Below are 21,820 nucleotides of genomic sequence, written 5' to 3'. Positions count from 1 at the left end.
AAACAGTGAAACACATGAAACAGTGAAACACATGAAACATTGAAACACATTAAACAGTGAAACGCATGAAACACATGAAACATATGAAACATTGAAACACATGAAACAGTGAAACGCATGAAACACATGAAACACATGAAACATATAAACACATGAAACACATTATACAGTGAAACACATGAAACACATGAAACAGTGAAACATTGAAACACATGAAACAGTGAAACACATGAAACAGTGAAACACATGAAACACATGAAACAGTGAAACACATGAAACAGTGAAACACATGAAACACATGAAACATTGAAACACATGAAACACATGAAACATTGAAACACATGAAACACATGAAACATTGAAACACATGAAACACATTAAACAGTGAAACACATGAAACATTGAAACACATGAAACAGTGAAACACATTAAACAGTGAAACACATGAAACACATGAAACATTGAAACACATGAAACAGTGAAACACATGAAACAGTGAAACACATGAAACACATGAAACAGTGAAACACATGAAACAGTGAAACGCATGAAACACATGAAACATTGAAACACATGAAACACATTAAACAGTGAAACACATGAAACACATGAAACAGTGAAACACATGAAACATTGAAACACATGAAACAGTGAAACACATGAAACACATGAAACAGTGAAACACATGAAACACATGAAACAGTGAAACACATGAAACACATGAAACATTGAAACACATGAAACACATGAAACATTGAAACACATGAAACACATGAAACATTGAAACACATGAAACACATTAAACAGTGAAACACATGAAACATTGAAACACATGAAACAGTGAAACACATGAAACACATGAAACATTGAAACACATGAAACACATTAAACAGTGAAACACATGAAACACATGAAACATTGAAACACATGAAACAGTGAAACACATGAAACACATGAAACATTGAAACACATGAAACACATGAAACAGTGAAACACATGAAACACATGAAACATTGAAACACATGAAACACATGAAACACATGAAACATATGAAACACATGAAACACATGAAACACATGAAACAGTGAAACACATGAAACACATGAAACAGTGAAACACATGAAACATTGAAACACATGAAACACATGAAACACATGAAACAGTGAAACACATGAAACACATGAAACATTGAAACACATGAAACACATGAAACAGTGAAACACATGAAACACATGAAACATTGAAACACATGAAACACATGACACAGTGAAACACATGAAACACATGAAACAGTGAAACACATGAAACACATGAAACAGTGAAACACATGAAACAGTGAAACACATGAAACACATGAAACATTGAAACACATGAAACACATGAAACACATGAAACAGTGAAACACATGAAACAGTGAAACACATGAAACACATGAAACAGTGAAACACATGAAACAGTGAAACACATGAAACACATGAAACAGTGAAACACATGAAACATTGAAACACATGAAACACATGAAACAGTGAAACACATGAAACAGTGAAACACATGAAACACATGAAACAGTGAAACACATGAAACACATGAAACAGTGAAACACATGAAACACATGAAACAGTGAAACACATGAAACATATGAAACATTGAAACACATGAAACAGTGAAACACATGAAACACATGAAACAGTGAAACACATGAAACACATGAAACAGTGAAACACATGAAACAGTGAAACACATGAAACACATGAAACATTGAAACACATGAAACATTGAAACACATTAAACAGTGAAACACATGAAACATTGAAACACATGAAACACATTAAACAGTGAAACACATGAAACATTGAAACACATGAAACAGTGAAACACATGAAACATTGAAACACATGAAACAGTGAAACACATGAAACACATGAAACATTGAAACACATGAAACACATTAAACAGTGAAACACATGAAACATTGAAACACATGAAACAGTGAAACACATGAAACACATGAAACAGTGAAACACATGAAACAGTGAAACACATGAAACAGTGAAACACATGAAACACATGAAACAGTGAAACACATGAAACAGTGAAACACATGAAACATTGAAACACATGAAACAGTGAAACACATGAAACACATGAAACATTGAAACACATGAAACACATGAAACAGTGAAACACATGAAACACATGAAACATTGAAACACATGAAACACATGAAACAGTGAAACACATGAAACACATGAAACATTGAAACACATGAAACACATGAAACAGTGAAACACATGAAACACATGAAACATTGAAACACATGAAACATTGAAACACATGAAACACATGAAACAGTGAAACACATGAAACACATGAAACAGTGAAACACATGAAACACATGAAACAGTGAAACACATGAAACATTGAAACACATGAAACAGTGAAACACATGAAACATTGAAACACATGAAACACATGAAACATTGAAACACATGAAACAGTGAAACACATGAAACAGTGAAACACATGAAACATGAAACAGTGAAACACATGAAACACATGAAACAGTGAAACATATGAAACATTGAAACACATGAAACATTGAAACACATTAAACAGTGAAACACATGAAACATTGAAACACATGAAACACATGAAACAGTGAAACACATGAAACACATTAAACATTGAAACACATGAAACATTGAAACACATGAAACACATGAAACATTGAAACACATGAAATGAGGATTTCTGAATGAGTGAGAAGTTTCCTCACATTAAAATATATTTTAGATATAAAATATGACGACATGAAGTCAGGATTTAATCAGTAAACAGTCTCAAGAGATGAAAATAAACAAATATTTCCACGATTTCTGTTGATTTTGTTGAATGAATCTTTATTGAAACCCAGAACGCGAACGAATGAAACTTCAACAAAGAAAAGAATAAAAAGCTGCTTCAAGTTTATGAAGACGAAGAGTAAAGTCAGTAAATCATGACATCATTCACACTAACACATTATGAGGTGAAGTCATCGTCGAATTAACTTTTAACGTGTTTCATTTATCGGATTTATTCTGTTTTATTATTATTATAACAGAATTATGTTGTAACTTAAAATTAAAACTCAGGTCCACCAAGGAGACGAAAAGAGACAGTGGGGACGGATCAGAGGACAGGTCAAAGGACACGCTAGAGGACAGGTCAAAGGACACGCTAGAGGACAGGTCAAAGGACACGCTAGAGGACAGGTCAAAGGACACGCTAGAGGACAGGTCAAAGGACACGCTAGTTTTTTTTCACATAACGTCTCAATATTTGTTAAAATATTCTTTCTCCATGAATCTCTGATTACACTGTTAACGTGTTGACGTTCATGAGAAACTCTTTGAATTCTGGGTAATTATTTCACACTGCATGAAGAAACAAAGACAACATGCAACAAGTCCAGTTAGTAGTTCGTGGAGCCGAGGAAGGAAGGAAGTAACGGGGAAGATTTCCTGTCTGTCCCTTCACCCCCCCCCCCCGATATCAGGTGCTCAGGTGAGTTTGTTTCGTCCTTCTTGGCACTTAAAGTCTCCGCCTCAGACTCTGATCTGCGTCACATGACATCATGATGATGCAAGTGATGTATTTACAGGTGTGTCCGTCTGACTGTAGACATCACAGGAAGTGATTCTAATCCAGATGCTGGTGGGTCTGAGTTCAGTGGGTTTGTCTTCACGCTGTATTAGGACGTCCCAGGCTTCTCCAGTGGAAACACTGAATCACAGAAACCCACTGTTGAGTCAGGACGCGTTAGCTGAGCATAAAGACACATTACAGCAATTCAGTCAAAATAATGTCACACAACGAATCCCATTGTTTCCATCATATTGATGACGTCATCACTAGAGTTCTAATAGCGTTATGAATGAAGCTTTCAAGGTCCACAGATCAAATATGAGATTTTATGTAAAGTCTCAACATTTCCATAAAAAAAAGAAGTTGTATTTCAAACATTTTTTGAAGTTTTAAACATATTTGTGTCTCTTCCTCGTAAAGTCTAACTTTACTCTCGTAATATTACGACTTTAAACTGGAACTTTACGAGGATTTCTGATGACATCACAACGTAGTTTGTCTCCAGCTTAGATCAGAAAGAGATAAAGACCCCCCCACTCACTCCTTCATCTTCAGTCTGTGCAACAAACTGCTCCTCTTCATCAGTCTATCACCTCCTCACAAGGAGCTGCAACCAAAAAGTGCAAAAGAACCAAAGTAAAAGGTGTCCAGAGGAGGAGGAAGAACGCTGAGGTCACAGTTTGCAGAGCGAGCCGCTCCTCTTCATCACTTTAAGACACATGATCAGAACTCGGCCAATCAGATGAGAGCGTCGACGACGATGTGATGTCATCAAACAGCATGGAGCGCGCGTGTGTGTGTGTGTGTGTGTTCCAGCGGTGATGTCATCTCATGGTTCACCTCCCAACAGGAGGCAGTGGAGGAGCTCCTCTCATCACTGACACAAACAAACACATTCAAGTATTACATGATAAAGAAACTCTGCAGTACAAGTACACACAGTACTGTCAGGGTTCATACACATTCGGACCTTTTCCATGACTTTTCCATGACCAAACATTATGTGAAATCTCAGTGGATGCATGAAAAAGTGAGAAAATGTATTTAAACTAACAATGAGCATTCCAAAGCATACAGTAAATCTTAAATGACACAAACAAATGAGAGACAATAGTTTGATGAAAAGAATAAACAGTTATAAACATACTCTGGTTGACAGGCGTTCATAACACCGACACCGATAACGCATCAATGAGAGCTTCAGCAGGCAGCAGCATCGTGCACATCTACAGCTTCATATTAACTTCTGCTGTTACTGTACGGCTTCATATTAACTTCTGTAACAGTAGAAGTTAACATGAAGCCGTACAGTAACAGTAGAAGTTAATATGAAGCCTTTACAGTAACAGTAGAAGTTAACATGAAGCTGTACAGTAACAGCAGAAGTTAATATGAAGCTGTACAGTAACAGCAGAAGTTAACATGAAGCCGTACAGTAACAGTAGAAGTTAATATGAAGCCGTACAGTAACAGTAGAAGTTAACATGAAGCCGTACAGTAACAGCAGAAGTTAACATGAAGCCGTACAGTAACAGCAGAAGTTAATATGAAGCCGTACAGTAACAGTAGAAGTTAACATGAAGCCGTACAGTAACAGCAGAAGTTAACATGAAGCCGTACAGTAACAGCAGAAGTTAACATGAAGCCGTACAGTAACAGTAGAAGTTAATATGAAGCCGTACAGTAACAGCAGAAGTTAATATGAAGCCGTACAGTAACAGCAGAAGTTAATATGAAGCCGTACAGTAACAGCAGAAGTTAATATGAAGCCGTACAGTAACAGTAGAAGTTAACATGAAGCCGTACAGTAACAGTAGAAGTTAATATGAAGCCGTACAGTAACAGCAGAAGTTAATATGAAGCCGTACAGTAACAGCAGAAGTTAATATGAAGCCGTACAGTAACAGTAGAAGTTAACATGAAGCCGTACAGTAACAGCAGAAGTTAATATGAAGCCGTACAGTAACAGTAGAAGTTAATATGAAGCCGTACAGTAACAGCAGAAGTTAATATGAAGCCGTACAGTAACAGTAGAAGTTAATATGAAGCCGTACAGTAACAGCAGAAGTTAATATGAAGCCGTACAGTAACAGCAGAAGTTAACATGAAGCCGTACAGTAACAGCAGAAGTTAACATGAAGCCTTTACAGTAACAGTAGAAGTTAACATGAAGCTGTACAGTAACAGCAGAAGTTAACATGAAGCCGTACAGTAACAGCAGAAGTTAACATGAAGCCGTACAGTAACAGCAGAAGTTAACATGAAGCCGTACAGTAACAGCAGAAGTTAACATGAAGCCGTACAGTAACAGTAGAAGTTAATATGAAGCCGTACAGTAACAGCAGAAGTTAATATGAAGCCGTACAGTAACAGTAGAAGTTAATATGAAGCCGTACAGTAACAGCAGAAGTTAATATGAAGCCGTACAGTAACAGCAGAAGTTAATATGAAGCCGTACAGTAACAGCAGAAGTTAACATGAAGCCGTACAGTAACAGTAGAAGTTAACATGAAGCCGTACAGTAACAGCAGAAGTTAATATGAAGCCGTACAGTAACAGCAGAAGTTAATATGAAGCCGTACAGTAACAGTAGAAGTTAACATGAAGCCGTACAGTAACAGCAGAAGTTAATATGAAGCCGTACAGTAACAGCAGAAGTTAATATGAAGCCGTACAGTAACAGCAGAAGTTAATATGAAGCCGTACAGTAACAGTAGAAGTTAACATGAAGCCGTACAGTAACAGCAGAAGTTAATATGAAGCCGTACAGTAACAGCAGAAGTTAATATGAAGCCGTACAGTAACAGCAGAAGTTAACATGAAGCCGTACAGTAACAGCAGAAGTTAATATGAAGCCGTACAGTAACAGCAGAAGTTAATATGAAGCCGTACAGTAACAGCAGAAGTTAATATGAAGCCGTACAGTAACAGTAGAAGTTAACATGAAGCCGTACAGTAACAGCAGAAGTTAATATGAAGCCGTACAGTAACAGTAGAAGTTAACATGAAGCCGTACAGTAACAGCAGAAGTTAATATGAAGCCGTACAGTAACAGCAGAAGTTAATATGAAGCCGTACAGTAACATCAGAAGTTAATATGAAGCCGTACAGTAACATCAGAAGTTAATATGAAGCCGTACAGTAACAGCAGAAGTTAATATGAAGCCGTACAGTAACAGCAGAAGTTAATATGAAGCCGTACAGTAACAGCAGAAGTTAATATGAAGCCGTACAGTAACAGCAGAAGTTAATATGAAGCCGTACAGTAACAGCAGAAGTTAATATGAAGCCGTACAGTAACAGCAGAAGTTAATATGAAGCCGTACAGTAACAGTAGAAGTTAATATGAAGCCGTACAGTAACAGTAGAAGTTAATATGAAGCCGTACAGTAACAGCAGAAGTTAATATGAAGCCGTACAGTAACAGCAGAAGTTAATATGAAGCCGTACAGTAACAGCAGAAGTTAATATGAAGCCGTACAGTAACAGTAGAAGTTAACATGAAGCCGTACAGTAACAGCAGAAGTTAATATGAAGCCGTACAGTAACAGCAGAAGTTAATATGAAGCCGTACAGTAACAGCAGAAGTTAACATGAAGCCGTACAGTAACAGCAGAAGTTAACATGAAGCCGTACAGTAACAGCAGAAGTTAATATGAAGCCGTACAGTAACAGCAGAAGTTAATATGAAGCCGTACAGTAACATCAGAAGTTAATATGAAGCCGTACAGTAACAGCAGAAGTTAATATGAAGCCGTACAGTAACAGTAGAAGTTAACATGAAGCCGTACAGTAACAGCAGAAGTTAATATGAAGCCGTACAGTAACAGCAGAAGTTAATATGAAGCCGTACAGTAACATCAGAAGTTAATATGAAGCCGTACAGTAACAGCAGAAGTTAATATGAAGCCGTACAGTAACAGCAGAAGTTAATATGAAGCCGTACAGTAACATCAGAAGTTAATATGAAGCCGTACAGTAACAGCAGAAGTTAATATGAAGCCGTACAGTAACAGCAGAAGTTAATATGAAGCCGTACAGTAACAGCAGAAGTTAATATGAAGCCGTACAGTAACAGCAGAAGTTAATATGAAGCCGTACAGTAACAGCAGAAGTTAATATGAAGCCGTACAGTAACAGTAGAAGTTAATATGAAGCCGTACAGTAACAGCAGAAGTTAATATGAAGCCGTACAGTAACAGTAGAAGTTAATATGAAGCCGTACAGTAACATCAGAAGTTAATATGAAGCCGTACAGTAACAGTAGAAGTTAACATGAAGCTGTACAGTAACAGTAGAAGTTAACATGAAGCCGTACAGTAACAGTAGAAGTTAATATGAAGCCGTACAGTAACAGTAGAAGTTAACATGAAGCTGTACAGTAACAGTAGAAGTTAACATGAAGCCGTACAGTAACAGTAGAAGTTAATATGAAGCCGTACAGTAACAGTAGAAGTTAACATGAAGCTGTACAGTAACAGTAGAAGTTAACATGAAGCTGTACAGTAACAGTAGAAGTTAACATGAAGCCGTACAGTAACAGTAGAAGTTAATATGAAGCCGTACAGTAACAGTAGAAGTTAACATGAAGCCGTACAGTAACAGCAGAAGTTAATCATGAAGCCGTACAGTAACAGTAGAAGTTAACATGAAGCCGTACAGTAACAGTAGAAGTTAATATGAAGCCGTACAGTAACAGCAGAAGTTAATATGAAGCCGTACAGTAACAGCAGAAGTTAATATGAAGCCGTACAGTAACAGTAGAAGTTAATATGAAGCCGTACAGTAACAGTCAGAAGTTAATATGAAGCCGTACAGTAACAGCAGAAGTTAATATGAAGCCGTACAGTAACAGCAGAAGTTAATATGAAGCCGTACAGTAACAGTAGAAGTTAATATGAAGCCGTACAGTAACAGCAGAAGTTAATATGAAGCCGTACAGTAACAGCAGAAGTTAATATGAAGCCGTACAGTAACAGCAGAAGTTAACATGAAGCCGTACAGTAACAGCAGAAGTTAATATGAAGCCGTACAGTAACAGCAGAAGTTAATATGAAGCCGTACAGTAACAGCAGAAGTTAACATGAAGCCGTACAGTAACAGCAGAAGTTAACATGAAGCCGTACAGTAACAGCAGAAGTTAATATGAAGCCGTACAGTAACAGCAGAAGTTAATATGAAGCCGTACAGTAACAGTAGAAGTTAACATGAAGCCGTACAGTAACAGCAGAAGTTAACATGAAGCCGTACAGTAACAGTAGAAGTTAATATGAAGCCGTACAGTAACAGCAGAAGTTAATATGAAGCCGTACAGTAACAGCAGAAGTTAATATGAAGCCGTACAGTAACAGCAGAAGTTAATATGAAGCCGTACAGTAACAGCAGAAGTTAATATGAAGCCGTACAGTAACAGCAGAAGTTAATATGAAGCCGTACAGTAACAGCAGAAGTAATATGAAGCCTGTACAGTAACAGAAGAAGTTAATATGAAGCCGTACAGTAACAGCAGAAGTTAATATGAAGCCGTACAGTAACAGCAGAAGTTAATATGAAGCCGTACAGTAACAGCAGAAGTTAATATGAAGCCGTACAGTAACAGCAGAAGTTAATATGAAGCCGTACAGTAACAGCAGAAGTTAATATGAAGCCGTACAGTAACAGCAGAAGTTAATATGAAGCCTGTACAGTAACAGTAGAAGTTAATATGAAGCCGTACAGTAACAGCAGAAGTTAATATGAAGCTGTACAGTAACAGTAGAAGTTAATATGAAGCCGTACAGTAACAGCAGAAGTTAATATGAAGCCGTACAGTAACAGTAGAAGTTAATATGAAGCCGTACAGTAACAGCAGAAGTTAACATGAAGCCGTACAGTAACAGTAGAAGTTAATATGAAGCCGTACAGTAACAGCAGAAGTTAATATGAAGCCGTACAGTAACAGCAGAAGTTAATATGAAGCCGTACAGTAACAGCAGAAGTTAATATGAAGCCGTACAGTAACAGCAGAAGTTAACATGAAGCCGTACAGTAACAGTAGAAGTTAATATGAAGCCGTACAGTAACAGCAGAAGTTAATATGAAGCCGTACAGTAACAGCAGAAGTTAATATGAAGCCGTACAGTAACAGCAGAAGTTAATATGAAGCCGTACAGTAACAGCAGAAGTTAATATGAAGCCGTACAGTAACAGCAGAAGTTAATATGAAGCCGTACAGTAACAGCAGAAGTTAATATGAAGCCGTACAGTAACAGCAGAAGTTAATATGAAGCCGTACAGTAACAGCAGAAGTTAATATGAAGCCGTACAGTAACAGTAGAAGTTAATATGAAGCCGTACAGTAACATCAGAAGTTAATATGAAGCCGTACAGTAACAGCAGAAGTTAATATGAAGCCGTACAGTAACAGCAGAAGTTAATATGAAGCCGTACAGTAACATCAGAAGTTAACATGAAGCCGTACAGTAACAGTAGAAGTTAATATGAAGCCGTACAGTAACAGTAGAAGTTAATATGAAGCCGTACAGTAACATCAGAAGTTAATATGAAGCCGTACAGTAACAGCAGAAGTTAATATGAAGCCGTACAGTAACAGCAGAAGTTAATATGAAGCCGTACAGTAACAGCAGAAGTTAATATGAAGCCGTACAGTAACAGTAGAAGTTAACATGAAGCTGTACAGTAACAGCAGAAGTTAATATGAAGCCGTACAGTAACAGTAGAAGTTAACATGAAGCCGTACAGTAACAGTAGAAGTTAATATGAAGCCGTACAGTAACAGCAGAAGTTAATATGAAGCCGTACAGTAACAGTAGAAGTTAATATGAAGCCGTACAGTAACAGCAGAAGTTAATATGAAGCCGTACAGTAACAGTAGAAGTTAATATGAAGCCGTACAGTAACATCAGAAGTTAATATGAAGCCGTACAGTAACAGCAGAAGTTAATATGAAGCCGTACAGTAACAGCAGAAGTTAATATGAAGCCGTACAGTAACAGCAGAAGTTAACATGAAGCCGTACAGTAACAGTAGAAGTTAATATGAAGCCGTACAGTAACAGTAGAAGTTAATATGAAGCCGTACAGTAACAGTAGAAGTTAACATGAAGCTGTACAGTAACAGCAGAAGTTAATATGAAGCCGTACAGTAACAGTAGAAGTTAATATGAAGCCGTACAGTAACAGCAGAAGTTAATATGAAGCCGTACAGTAACAGCAGAAGTTAATATGAAGCCGTACAGTAACAGCAGAAGTTAATATGAAGCCGTACAGTAACAGTAGAAGTTAATATGAAGCTGTACAGTAACAGTAGAAGTTAACATGAAGCCGTACAGTAACAGCAGAAGTTAATATGAAGCTGTACAGTAACAGCAGAAGTTAATATGAAGCCGTACAGTAACAGCAGAAGTTAATATGAAGCCGTACAGTAACAGCAGAAGTTAATATGAAGCCGTACAGTAACAGCAGAAGTTAATATGAAGCCGTACAGTAACAGCAGAAGTTAATATGAAGCTGTACAGTAACAGTAGAAGTTAATATGAAGCCGTACAGTAACAGCAGAAGTTAATATGAAGCTGTACAGTAACAGTAGAAGTTAATATGAAGCCGTACAGTAACAGCAGAAGTTAATATGAAGCTGTACAGTAACAGCAGAAGTTAATATGAAGCCGTACAGTAACAGCAGAAGTTAATATGAAGCTGTACAGTAACAGTAGAAGTTAATATGAAGCCGTACAGTAACAGCAGAAGTTAATATGAAGCTGTACAGTAACAGTAGAAGTTAATATGAAGCCGTACAGTAACAGTAGAAGTTAATATGAAGCCGTACAGTAACAGCAGAAGTTAATATGAAGCTGTACAGTAACAGTAGAAGTTAATATGAAGCCGTACAGTAACAGCAGAAGTTAATATGAAGCCGTACAGTAACAGCAGAAGTTAATATGAAGCTGTACAGTAACAGTAGAAGTTAATATGAAGCCGTACAGTAACAGCAGAAGTTAATATGAAGCTGTACAGTAACAGTAGAAGTTAATATGAAGCCGTACAGTAACAGCAGAAGTTAATATGAAGCCGTACAGTAACAGTAGAAGTTAATATGAAGCCGTACAGTAACAGCAGAAGTTAATATGAAGCCGTACAGTAACAGTAGAAGTTAATATGAAGCCGTACAGTAACAGCAGAAGTTAATATGAAGCCGTACAGTAACAGCAGAAGTTAATATGAAGCCGTACAGTAACAGCAGAAGTTAACATGAAGCCGTACAGTAACAGTAGAAGTTAATATGAAGCCGTACAGTAACAGCAGAAGTTAATATGAAGCCGTACAGTAACAGCAGAAGTTAACATGAAGCCGTACAGTAACAGTAGAAGTTAATATGAAGCCGTACAGTAACAGCAGAAGTTAATATGAAGCCGTACAGTAACAGCAGAAGTTAACATGAAGCCGTACAGTAACAGTAGAAGTTAACATGAAGCCGTACAGTAACAGCAGAAGTTAACATGAAGCCGTACAGTAACAGCAGAAGTTAACATGAAGCCGTACAGTAACAGTAGAAGTTAATATGAAGCTGTACAGTAACAGCAGAAGTTAACATGAAGCCGTACAGTAACAGCAGAAGTTAACATGAAGCCGTACAGTAACAGTAGAAGTTAATATGAAGCCGTACAGTAACAGCAGAAGTTAACATGAAGCCGTACAGTAACAGCAGAAGTTAACATGAAGCCGTACAGTAACAGCAGAAGTTAATATGAAGCCGTACAGTAACAGCAGAAGTTAATATGAAGCCGTACAGTAACAGCAGAAGTTAATATGAAGCCGTACAGTAACAGCAGAAGTTAATATGAAGCCGTACAGTAACAGCAGAAGTTAATATGAAGCCGTACAGTAACAGCAGAAGTTAATATGAAGCCGTACAGTAACAGCAGAAGTTAACATGAAGCCGTACAGTAACAGTAGAAGTTAATATGAAGCCGTACAGTAACAGTAGAAGTTAATATGAAGCCGTACAGTAACAGTAGAAGTTAACATGAAGCCGTACAGTAACAGCAGAAGTTAATATGAAGCCGTACAGTAACAGCAGAAGTTAACATGAAGCCGTACAGTAACAGCAGAAGTTAACATGAAGCCGTACAGTAACAGCAGAAGTTAACATGAAGCCGTACAGTAACAGCAGAAGTTAACATGAAGCCGTACAGTAACAGTAGAAGTTAACATGAAGCCGTACAGTAACAGCAGAAGTTAACATGAAGCCGTACAGTAACAGCAGAAGTTAACATGAAGCCGTACAGTAACAGCAGAAGTTAACATGAAGCCGTACAGTAACAGCAGAAGTTAACATGAAGCCGTACAGTAACAGTAGAAGTTAATATGAAGCCGTACAGTAACAGCAGAAGTTAACATGAAGCCGTACAGTAACAGTAGAAGTTAATATGAAGCCTTTACAGTAACAGCAGAAGTTAATATGAAGCCGTACAGTAACAGCAGAAGTTAATATGAAGCCTTTACAGTAACAGCAGAAGTTAATATGAAGCCTTTACAGTAACAGCAGAAGTTAATATGAAGCCGTACAGTAACAGCAGAAGTTAACATGAAGCCGTACAGTAACAGTAGAAGTTAATATGAAGCCGTACAGTAACAGTAGAAGTTAATATGAAGCCGTACAGTAACAGTAGAAGTTAATATGAAGCCGTACAGTAACAGTAGAAGTTAACATGAAGCTGTACAGTAACAGTAGAAGTTAACATGAAGCCGTACAGTAACAGCAGAAGTTAACATGAAGCCGTACAGTAACAGCAGAAGTTAACATGAAGCCGTACAGTAACAGCAGAAGTTAACATGAAGCCGTACAGTAACAGTAGAAGTTAATATGAAGCCGTACAGTAACAGCAGAAGTTAACATGAAGCCGTACAGTAACAGCAGAAGTTAACATGAAGCCGTACAGTAACAGCAGAAGTTAACATGAAGCCGTACAGTAACAGTAGAAGTTAATATGAAGCCGTACAGTAACAGCAGAAGTTAACATGAAGCCGTACAGTAACAGTAGAAGTTAATATGAAGCCTTTACAGTAACAGCAGAAGTTAATATGAAGCCTTTACAGTAACAGCAGAAGTTAATATGAAGCCTTTACAGTAACAGCAGAAGTTAATATGAAGCCGTACAGTAACAGCAGAAGTTAATATGAAGCCTTTACAGTAACAGTAGAAGTTAACATGAAGCCGTACAGTAACAGTAGAAGTTAACATGAAGCCGTACAGTAACAGTAGAAGTTAACATGAAGCCGTACAGTAACAGCAGAAGTTAATATGAAGCCGTACAGTAACAGCAGAAGTTAACATGAAGCTGTACAGTAACAGTAGAAGTTAATATGAAGCCGTACAGTAACAGTAGAAGTTAATATGAAGCCGTACAGTAACAGCAGAAGTTAATATGAAGCCGTACAGTAACAGCAGAAGTTAACATGAAGCCGTACAGTAACAGCAGAAGTTAACATGAAGCCGTACAGTAACAGCAGAAGTTAACATGAAGCTGTACAGTAACAGTAGAAGTTAATATGAAGCCGTACAGTAACAGTAGAAGTTAATATGAAGCCGTACAGTAACAGCAGAAGTTAATATGAAGCCGTACAGTAACAGCAGAAGTTAACATGAAGCCGTACAGTAACAGCAGAAGTTAATATGAAGCCGTACAGTAACAGCAGAAGTTAATATGAAGCCGTACAGTAACAGCAGAAGTTAATATGAAGCCGTACAGTAACAGCAGAAGTTAACATGAAGCCGTACAGTAACAGCAGAAGTTAATATGAAGCCGTACAGTAACAGCAGAAGTTAACATGAAGCCGTACAGTAACAGCAGAAGTTAACATGAAGCCGTACAGTAACAGCAGAAGTTAACATGAAGCTGTACAGTAACAGTAGAAGTTAATATGAAGCCGTACAGTAACAGTAGAAGTTAATATGAAGCCGTACAGTAACAGCAGAAGTTAATATGAAGCCGTACAGTAACAGCAGAAGTTAACATGAAGCCGTACAGTAACAGCAGAAGTTAATATGAAGCCGTACAGTAACAGCAGAAGTTAATATGAAGCCGTACAGTAACAGCAGAAGTTAATATGAAGCCGTACAGTAACAGCAGAAGTTAACATGAAGCCGTACAGTAACAGCAGAAGTTAATATGAAGCCGTACAGTAACAGTAGAAGTTAACATGAAGCCGTACAGTAACAGCAGAAGTTAATATGAAGCTGTACAGTAACAGTAGAAGTTAACATGAAGCCGTACAGTAACAGTAGAAGTTAATATGAAGCCGTACAGTAACAGTAGAAGTTAATATGAAGCCGTACAGTAACAGTAGAAGTTAATATGAAGCCGTACATAACAGCAGAAGTTAATATGAAGCCGTACAGTAACAGCAGAAGTTAACATGAAGCCGTACAGTAACAGCAGAAGTTAATATGAAGCCGTACAGTAACAGCAGAAGTTAACATGAAGCCGTACAGTAACAGCAGAAGTTAATATGAAGCCGTACAGTAACAGCAGAAGTTAACATGAAGCCGTACAGTAACAGCAGAAGTTAATATGAAGCCGTACAGTAACAGCAGAAGTTAACATGAAGCTGTACAGTAACAGTAGAAGTTAATATGAAGCCGTACAGTAACAGCAGAAGTTAACATGAAGCTGTACAGTAACAGCAGAAGTTAATATGAAGCCGTACAGTAACAGCAGAAGTTAACATGAAGCCGTACAGTAACAGCAGAAGTTAACATGAAGCCGTACAGTAACAGTAGAAGTTAATATGAAGCCGTACAGTAACAGCAGAAGTTAACATGAAGCCGTACAGTAACAGCAGAAGTTAATATGAAGCCGTACAGTAACAGCAGAAGTTAACATGAAGCTGTACAGTAACAGTAGAAGTTAATATGAAGCCGTACAGTAACAGCAGAAGTTAATATGAAGCCGTACAGTAACAGCAGAAGTTAATATGAAGCCGTACAGTAACAGCAGAAGTTAACATGAAGCTGTACAGTAACAGTAGAAGTTAATATGAAGCCGTACAGTAACAGCAGAAGTTAACATGAAGCTGTACAGTAACAGTAGAAGTTAATATGAAGCCGTACAGTAACAGCAGAAGTTAACATGAAGCTGTACAGTAACAGCAGAAGTTAATATGAAGCCGTACAGTAACAGCAGAAGTTAACATGAAGCTGTACAGTAACAGTAGAAGTTAATATGAAGCCGTACAGTAACAGCAGAAGTTAACATGAAGCCGTACAGTAACAGCAGAAGTTAATATGAAGCCGTACAGTAACAGCAGAAGTTAACATGAAGCCGTACAGTAACAGTAGAAGTTAATATGAAGCCGTACAGTAACAGCAGAAGTTAACATGAAGCCGTACAGTAACAGCAGAAGTTAACATGAAGCCTTTACAGTAACAGTAGAAGTTAATATGAAGCCGTACAGTAACAGTAGAAGTTAATATGAAGCCGTACAGTAACAGCAGAAGTTAACATGAAGCCGTACAGTAACAGCAGAAGTTAACATGAAGCCTTTACAGTAACAGTAGAAGTTAACATGAAGCCGTACAGTAACAGTAGAAGTTAATATGAAGCCGTACAGTAACAGTAGAAGTTAATATGAAGCCGTACAGTAACAGTAGAAGTTAACATGAAGCCTTTACAGTAACAGTAGAAGTTAACATGAAGCCGTACAGTAACAGTAGAAGTTAACATGAAGCCGTACAGTAACAGTAGAAGTTAATATGAAGCCGTACAGTAACAGTAGAAGTTAACATGAAGCCGTACAGTAACAGTAGAAGTTAATATGAAGCCGTACAGTAACAGTAGAAGTTAACATGAAGCCGTACAGTAACAGCAGAAGTTAACATGAAGCCGTACAGTAACAGCAGAAGTTAACATGAAGCCTTTACAGTAACAGCAGAAGTTAATATGAAGCCGTACAGTAACAGCAGAAGTTAATATGAAGCTGTACAGTAACAGTAGAAGTTAATATGAAGCCGTACAGTAACAGCAGAAGTTAACATGAAGCCGTACAGTAACAGCAGAAGTTAACATGAAGCCGTACAGTAACAGCAGAAGTTAATATGAAGCCGTACAGTAACAGCAGAAGTTAATATGAAGCCGTACAGTAACAGCAGAAGTTAACATGAAGCCGTACAGTAACAGTAGAAGTTAATATGAAGCTGTACAGTAACAGCAGAAGTTAACATGAAGCCGTACAGTAACAGCAGAAGTTAATATGAAGCCGTACAGTAACAGTAGAAGTTAATATGAAGCCGTACAGTAACCGGGTTCAATGAAAGATGTGCACGATGCTGCTGCCTGCTGAAGCTCTCATTGATGCGTCGGTGTTATGAACGCCTGTCAACCAGAGCTTTTCCATGACCGTACAAATCCTGACTGTGTGTACTTATACACAGTACTGCAGCACTGTAAGCGTGTACCTCTGTTGGCTCTGCTGGGGTAGATCTTGGCGAAGTGTCGGTACTCGTCTGGAGGAGGGAAGTCGTCCAGAGGATGGAACGAATACTTGGACTCAAAGTCATCTGCAGGAGGAGAACACACGAGTCAGACCTCTGATCTCAAGCCTTCAACACGACAGGGGACAGAAGGAGCTGAATGCCAATGATGACGCTGCATTTCCTGACAATGTTTTCACAATAAAAGCACGAGGGACTAAACTCACGTACTCACCGACAAACGAGCGAGGGACGGAGGAGGAGTGTCCGTTGCGGAGAGGAGGGGGAGGACCAGCGGGGGTGCGGGTGGGCGGAGGAGGAGGTTTTCCTCTAGCGGGGGGGTCAGGGGAGAGGGAGGGGCTACCATGAGTCCTGTAAGGAGGCGGGGGCGGAGCTTCTCTGCCACCTGGTCTCAACGACGACGGCTGGACCGGAACAGGAGGAGCTGAGGAGAGAGATCGATGCCGGTGGTCGATTAATGTGATTGTCGGCATTAAAATCAGAAACTTTCATGTTAAACTGTTGATGAAATTAAAAACAGTAAAAACTAAAATAAATAAAACATGAAATCAATTTTAAAACTATGTTAAGTTATTGTAATAATATAAAAAATAAAATACATTGTTAAAAAGAATTCAAACTAAATAAAAATTTGGACAAAAAAGAAAGAAATAATAAAAATAATTAAAATATATTGGAAATATCTTAATGAGAAGAAAGAAAAATATAAAGTCACAGGTGGCTCTGTAGAAGAAAATCAGCGTTATAACTGTGAACTGCCCTTCAATTGAACTAAAAACAGTTACATAACGTGTTATTGTGATCCGAAGCACCGTTTTTGGGAAATGATTCTCTCGGACAGATAAAGTGTGATTAATCTCTCAAGAGCACCAAAACAACCCCTTACATGGAGTTGTTTTCTGTGAGCACAGAACGAAATAGGAACCTGGCCAGATTAGGAGTCCAGATGTGTCCTGTTTTGATTGAACAGACTGGTTTGATTGGTGGAACGTAGCAAAAGGAGGCGTGAATTTTGACTATAAGAATGATCTGTGAAGAGCAGTACATTGGGAGCCGTTTTCAATATACTGAACTTGTTGATGTTGGCTTGTTCTTATTAAAACACGACCCGCTGGTGGCAACTCCAGTTGACCCTCTGTCCTCGTCATTTTCGCAGCTCCTGCATTTCCCAGAATGCAGCTGGATAGTCTGCCTTTCCTCCAGTTGGTGCTTTCAAGAACCCATATTACTATTTAGTGTGTAATAAGTGTGATGACGAGTGTGTTTAGCCCTCACCTGCTCCTCTACCTGGCATCTCTCTGATGGGGGGCGGCAGCCTGTTGGCCCCCTGGTGGGAGGGGGTGGGGGAGGGTGGGGGAGGGGCGGGGCCTCTGGTGGGGGTGTGGCCTCCGGGGGAGGGGGCGGCCCTCTTGTTGCCGAGGGAGTTGTGACGCTGCGGCAGGTCGGGCGCCTCCTCCACGCCGCCTGTTGGACCGTTAGCGATGCGATAAGGTGGAGGGGGCGGGGCCAGGGAGGAGGAGGAGGCGGGGTTTCCTCCTGAGGTGGGAGGGCGTCTGCTGTTGCCAGGAGACGGGGGAGGTTTGAAGGGGAGGGGCGGGGTGTTGTTTGGGGTCCGAGGGAGGGGCTTCTCTCTGTTGTAAAAAGAGGAGGAGGAAGGAGGAGAGGGGGCGTTACTGCGGCGACAGAGAGGAGGAGGAGGTGGAGGGGGGGCGGAGGAGGAGTGCTTCATGCTGGTGGAGGGGGAGGAAGCTGCAGAGGAGGAGGGGGAGGAGCTCAAGTTGGGCAGGGAGGGGCGCTGGGAGCGACTCGTCTCCGTGGGCGACAGCGTCTGAGGGGAGGGGTTCTCTGTGTCGTCATGGCGATGGCTTGGGGGGCGGGGCGCTGCAACTCGAGTGGACGGAGAACGTCCAGAAGAACCGTCTGTCAGGGAACATGGAGGTCATATGTAGACGTAAACACGTAGCGACGCGTAACCACATGTAGCGACACGTAGCGACACGTAGCCACATGTAGCGACACGTAGCGACACGTAGCCACATGTAACCACACGTAGCGACACGTAGCCACATGCAACCACATGTAACCACACGTAGCGACATGTAACCACACGTAGCCACATGTAGCGACACGTAGCCACATGTAACCACACGTAGCAACATGTAACCACACGTAGCCACATGTAGCGACACGTAGCCACATGTAACCACACGTAGCCACATGTAACCACACGTAGCCACATGTAACCACACGTAGCGACATGTAACCACACGTAGCCACATGTAGCGACACGTAGCCACATGTAACCACACGTAGCAACATGTAACACGTAGCCACACGTAGCGACATGTAACCACACGTAGCAACATGTAACACGTTACCACATGTAGCGACATGTAGCGTCATGTAACCACATGTAACGACACGTAGCGACACGTAGCCACATGTAACCACACGTAGCGACACATAGCGACACGTAACCACATGTAGCGACATGTAACGGCACGTAGCGACATGTAACAACACGTAGCGACATGTAACAATACGTAGTGACATGTAACAATACGTAGTGACATGTAACAATACATAGTGACACGTAGCCACACGTAGCGACATGTAACACGTAGAGACACGTAACCACAAGTAGCGACACGTAACCACACGTAGCGACACGTAACCACACGTAGCGACACGTAACCACACGTAGCGACACGTAACCACACGTAGCGACACGTAACCACACGTAGCGACACGTAACCACACGTAGCGACACGTAACCACACGTAGCGACACGTAACCACGCGTAGCGACATGTAACGACACGTAACCACACGTAGCTACACGTAGCTACACGTAGCGACACGTAGCCACACGTAACCACACGTAGCAACACGTAGCGACACGTAACATGTAACGGCACGTAGCGACATGTAACAACACGTAGAGACACGTAACATGTAGCGACATGTAACGACATGTAGCGACACGTAACCACACGTAACATGTAACGACACGTAGCGACACGTAACATGTAGCGACATGTAACGACATGTAGTGACACGTAACCACACGTAGCTACACGTAGCGACACCTAACCACATGTAGCGACACGTAACCACATGTAGCGACACGTAACCACATGTAGCGACACGTAACCACATGTAGCGACACGCAACCACATGTAGGGACACGTAACCACATGTAGCGACACCTAACCACATGTAGCGACACGTAACCACATGTAGCGACACCTAACCACATGTAGCGACACGTAACCACATGTAGCGACACGTAACCACATGTAGCGACACGTAACCACATGTAGCGACACCTAACCACATGTAGCGACACATAACCACACGTAACCACATGTAGCGACACGTAACCACATGTAACCACATGTAGCGACACGTAACCACACGTAAAGACATGTGGCGACGCGTAACCACATGTAGCGGCACATAACCACACGTAACCACATGTAGCGACACCTAACCACATGTAGCGACACGTAACCACATGTAGCGACACGTAACCACATGTAGCGACACGTAACCACATGTAGCGACACGTAACCACATGTAGCGACACCTAACCACATGTAGCGACACATAACCACACGTAACCACATGTAGCGACACGTAACCACATGTAACCACATGTAGCGACACGTAACCACACGTAAAGACATGTGGCGACGCGTAACCACATGTAGCGGCACATAACCACACGTAACCACATGTAGCGACACCTAACCACATGTAGCGACACGTAACCACATGTAGCGACACGTAACCACATGTAGCGACACATAACCACACGTAACCACATGTAGCGACACGTAACCACATGTAACCACATGTAGCGACACGTAACCACATGTAACCACATGTAGCGACACGTAACCACATGTAACCACATGTAGCGACACGTAACCACATGTAACCACATGTAGCGACACGTAACCACACGTAAAGACATGTGGCGACACGTAACCACATGTAGCGGCACGTAACCACATGTAACGACACGTAGCGACACATAGCGACATGATATGAACCAATATTTAACAAAAAAATGAACCGATATTTATCACATGTAACAAGAAAAAATCTATAAAACTAAATAGTACAAAAGTGAATTGCAGAAATAATAGAATACATTAAAAACAATCTCTTCACCTCCGACTGGTCTCAGTTTGGGGACCCCCCCCGTGAACAGCCCTCCTATTGGCGGAACAGAATCAGACTGGCTTCCTGCTGGACTGCCATTGGCTCCCACTGCTGCTGCTCCGCCTCCTTTGGGCTCTGAGAACCACAACCATTGGACAGGTGAACGAGGGGCCTCCAGAGGGCAACGATGTCACTACACTCTAACGATGACACTCCGATGACATCACTGACTCTATGAGTTAAGTGTGTGAGGAGGGATGCAGGTGAGATCAGGTGATGACATCAAACACTCAGGAGAGAGGAAGTGAGGTGAGAGGGAGTGAGGTGAAGTGAGGTAAAATTGAATGAAGTGTTTACGCTCCCTCGCAGCTCCGATGACATCACCGACAGCACATGAGTGACAAACACACAGTCATTATATAACATTATGATCGATGACATCACAGGACAGAGAATCTTTATCAAACATCTTGAAAAACATTTTCTGACGCATTCAGACAGAAAGTGAAGCGTCAGTTTGATCGTGTTCGGTTGAT

General features: G+C 40.3%; 1 protein-coding gene across 3 annotated transcripts in view; it reads right to left on the bottom strand.

Moving 5' to 3' along the window:
• Positions 1-2,961: 2,961 nt before the first annotated feature.
• The window catches only part of wipf2b (WAS/WASL interacting protein family, member 2b), a 39,004-nt gene continuing 20,145 nt past the window's right edge, over positions 2,962-21,820 (bottom strand). For 2 of the 3 annotated variants that reach the window (XM_079281902.1, XM_079281903.1), the window contains exons 4-8: positions 21,294-21,419; positions 18,391-19,035; positions 17,330-17,539; positions 17,080-17,181; positions 2,962-4,504 (exon numbers count right to left, since the gene is read on the bottom strand). In XM_079281902.1, coding sequence (XP_079138028.1) covers positions 4,464-4,504; positions 17,080-17,181; positions 17,330-17,539; positions 18,391-19,035; positions 21,294-21,419 — 1,124 coding nt within the window. In that variant the 3' untranslated portion in view covers positions 2,962-4,463. The remainder of the gene's footprint in view (positions 4,505-17,079; positions 17,182-17,329; positions 17,540-18,390; positions 19,036-21,293; positions 21,420-21,820) is intronic. The other variant, XR_013772515.1, reaches the window with a different exon arrangement.

Source organism: Melanostigma gelatinosum (assembly GCF_949748355.1).
Source record: "Melanostigma gelatinosum genome assembly, chromosome: 13".
Classification (NCBI taxonomy): domain Eukaryota; kingdom Metazoa; phylum Chordata; class Actinopteri; order Perciformes; family Zoarcidae; genus Melanostigma; species Melanostigma gelatinosum.
Note: the sequence above shows the minus strand (reverse complement) of the source record. Positions and strands in the feature narration are given on the sequence as shown.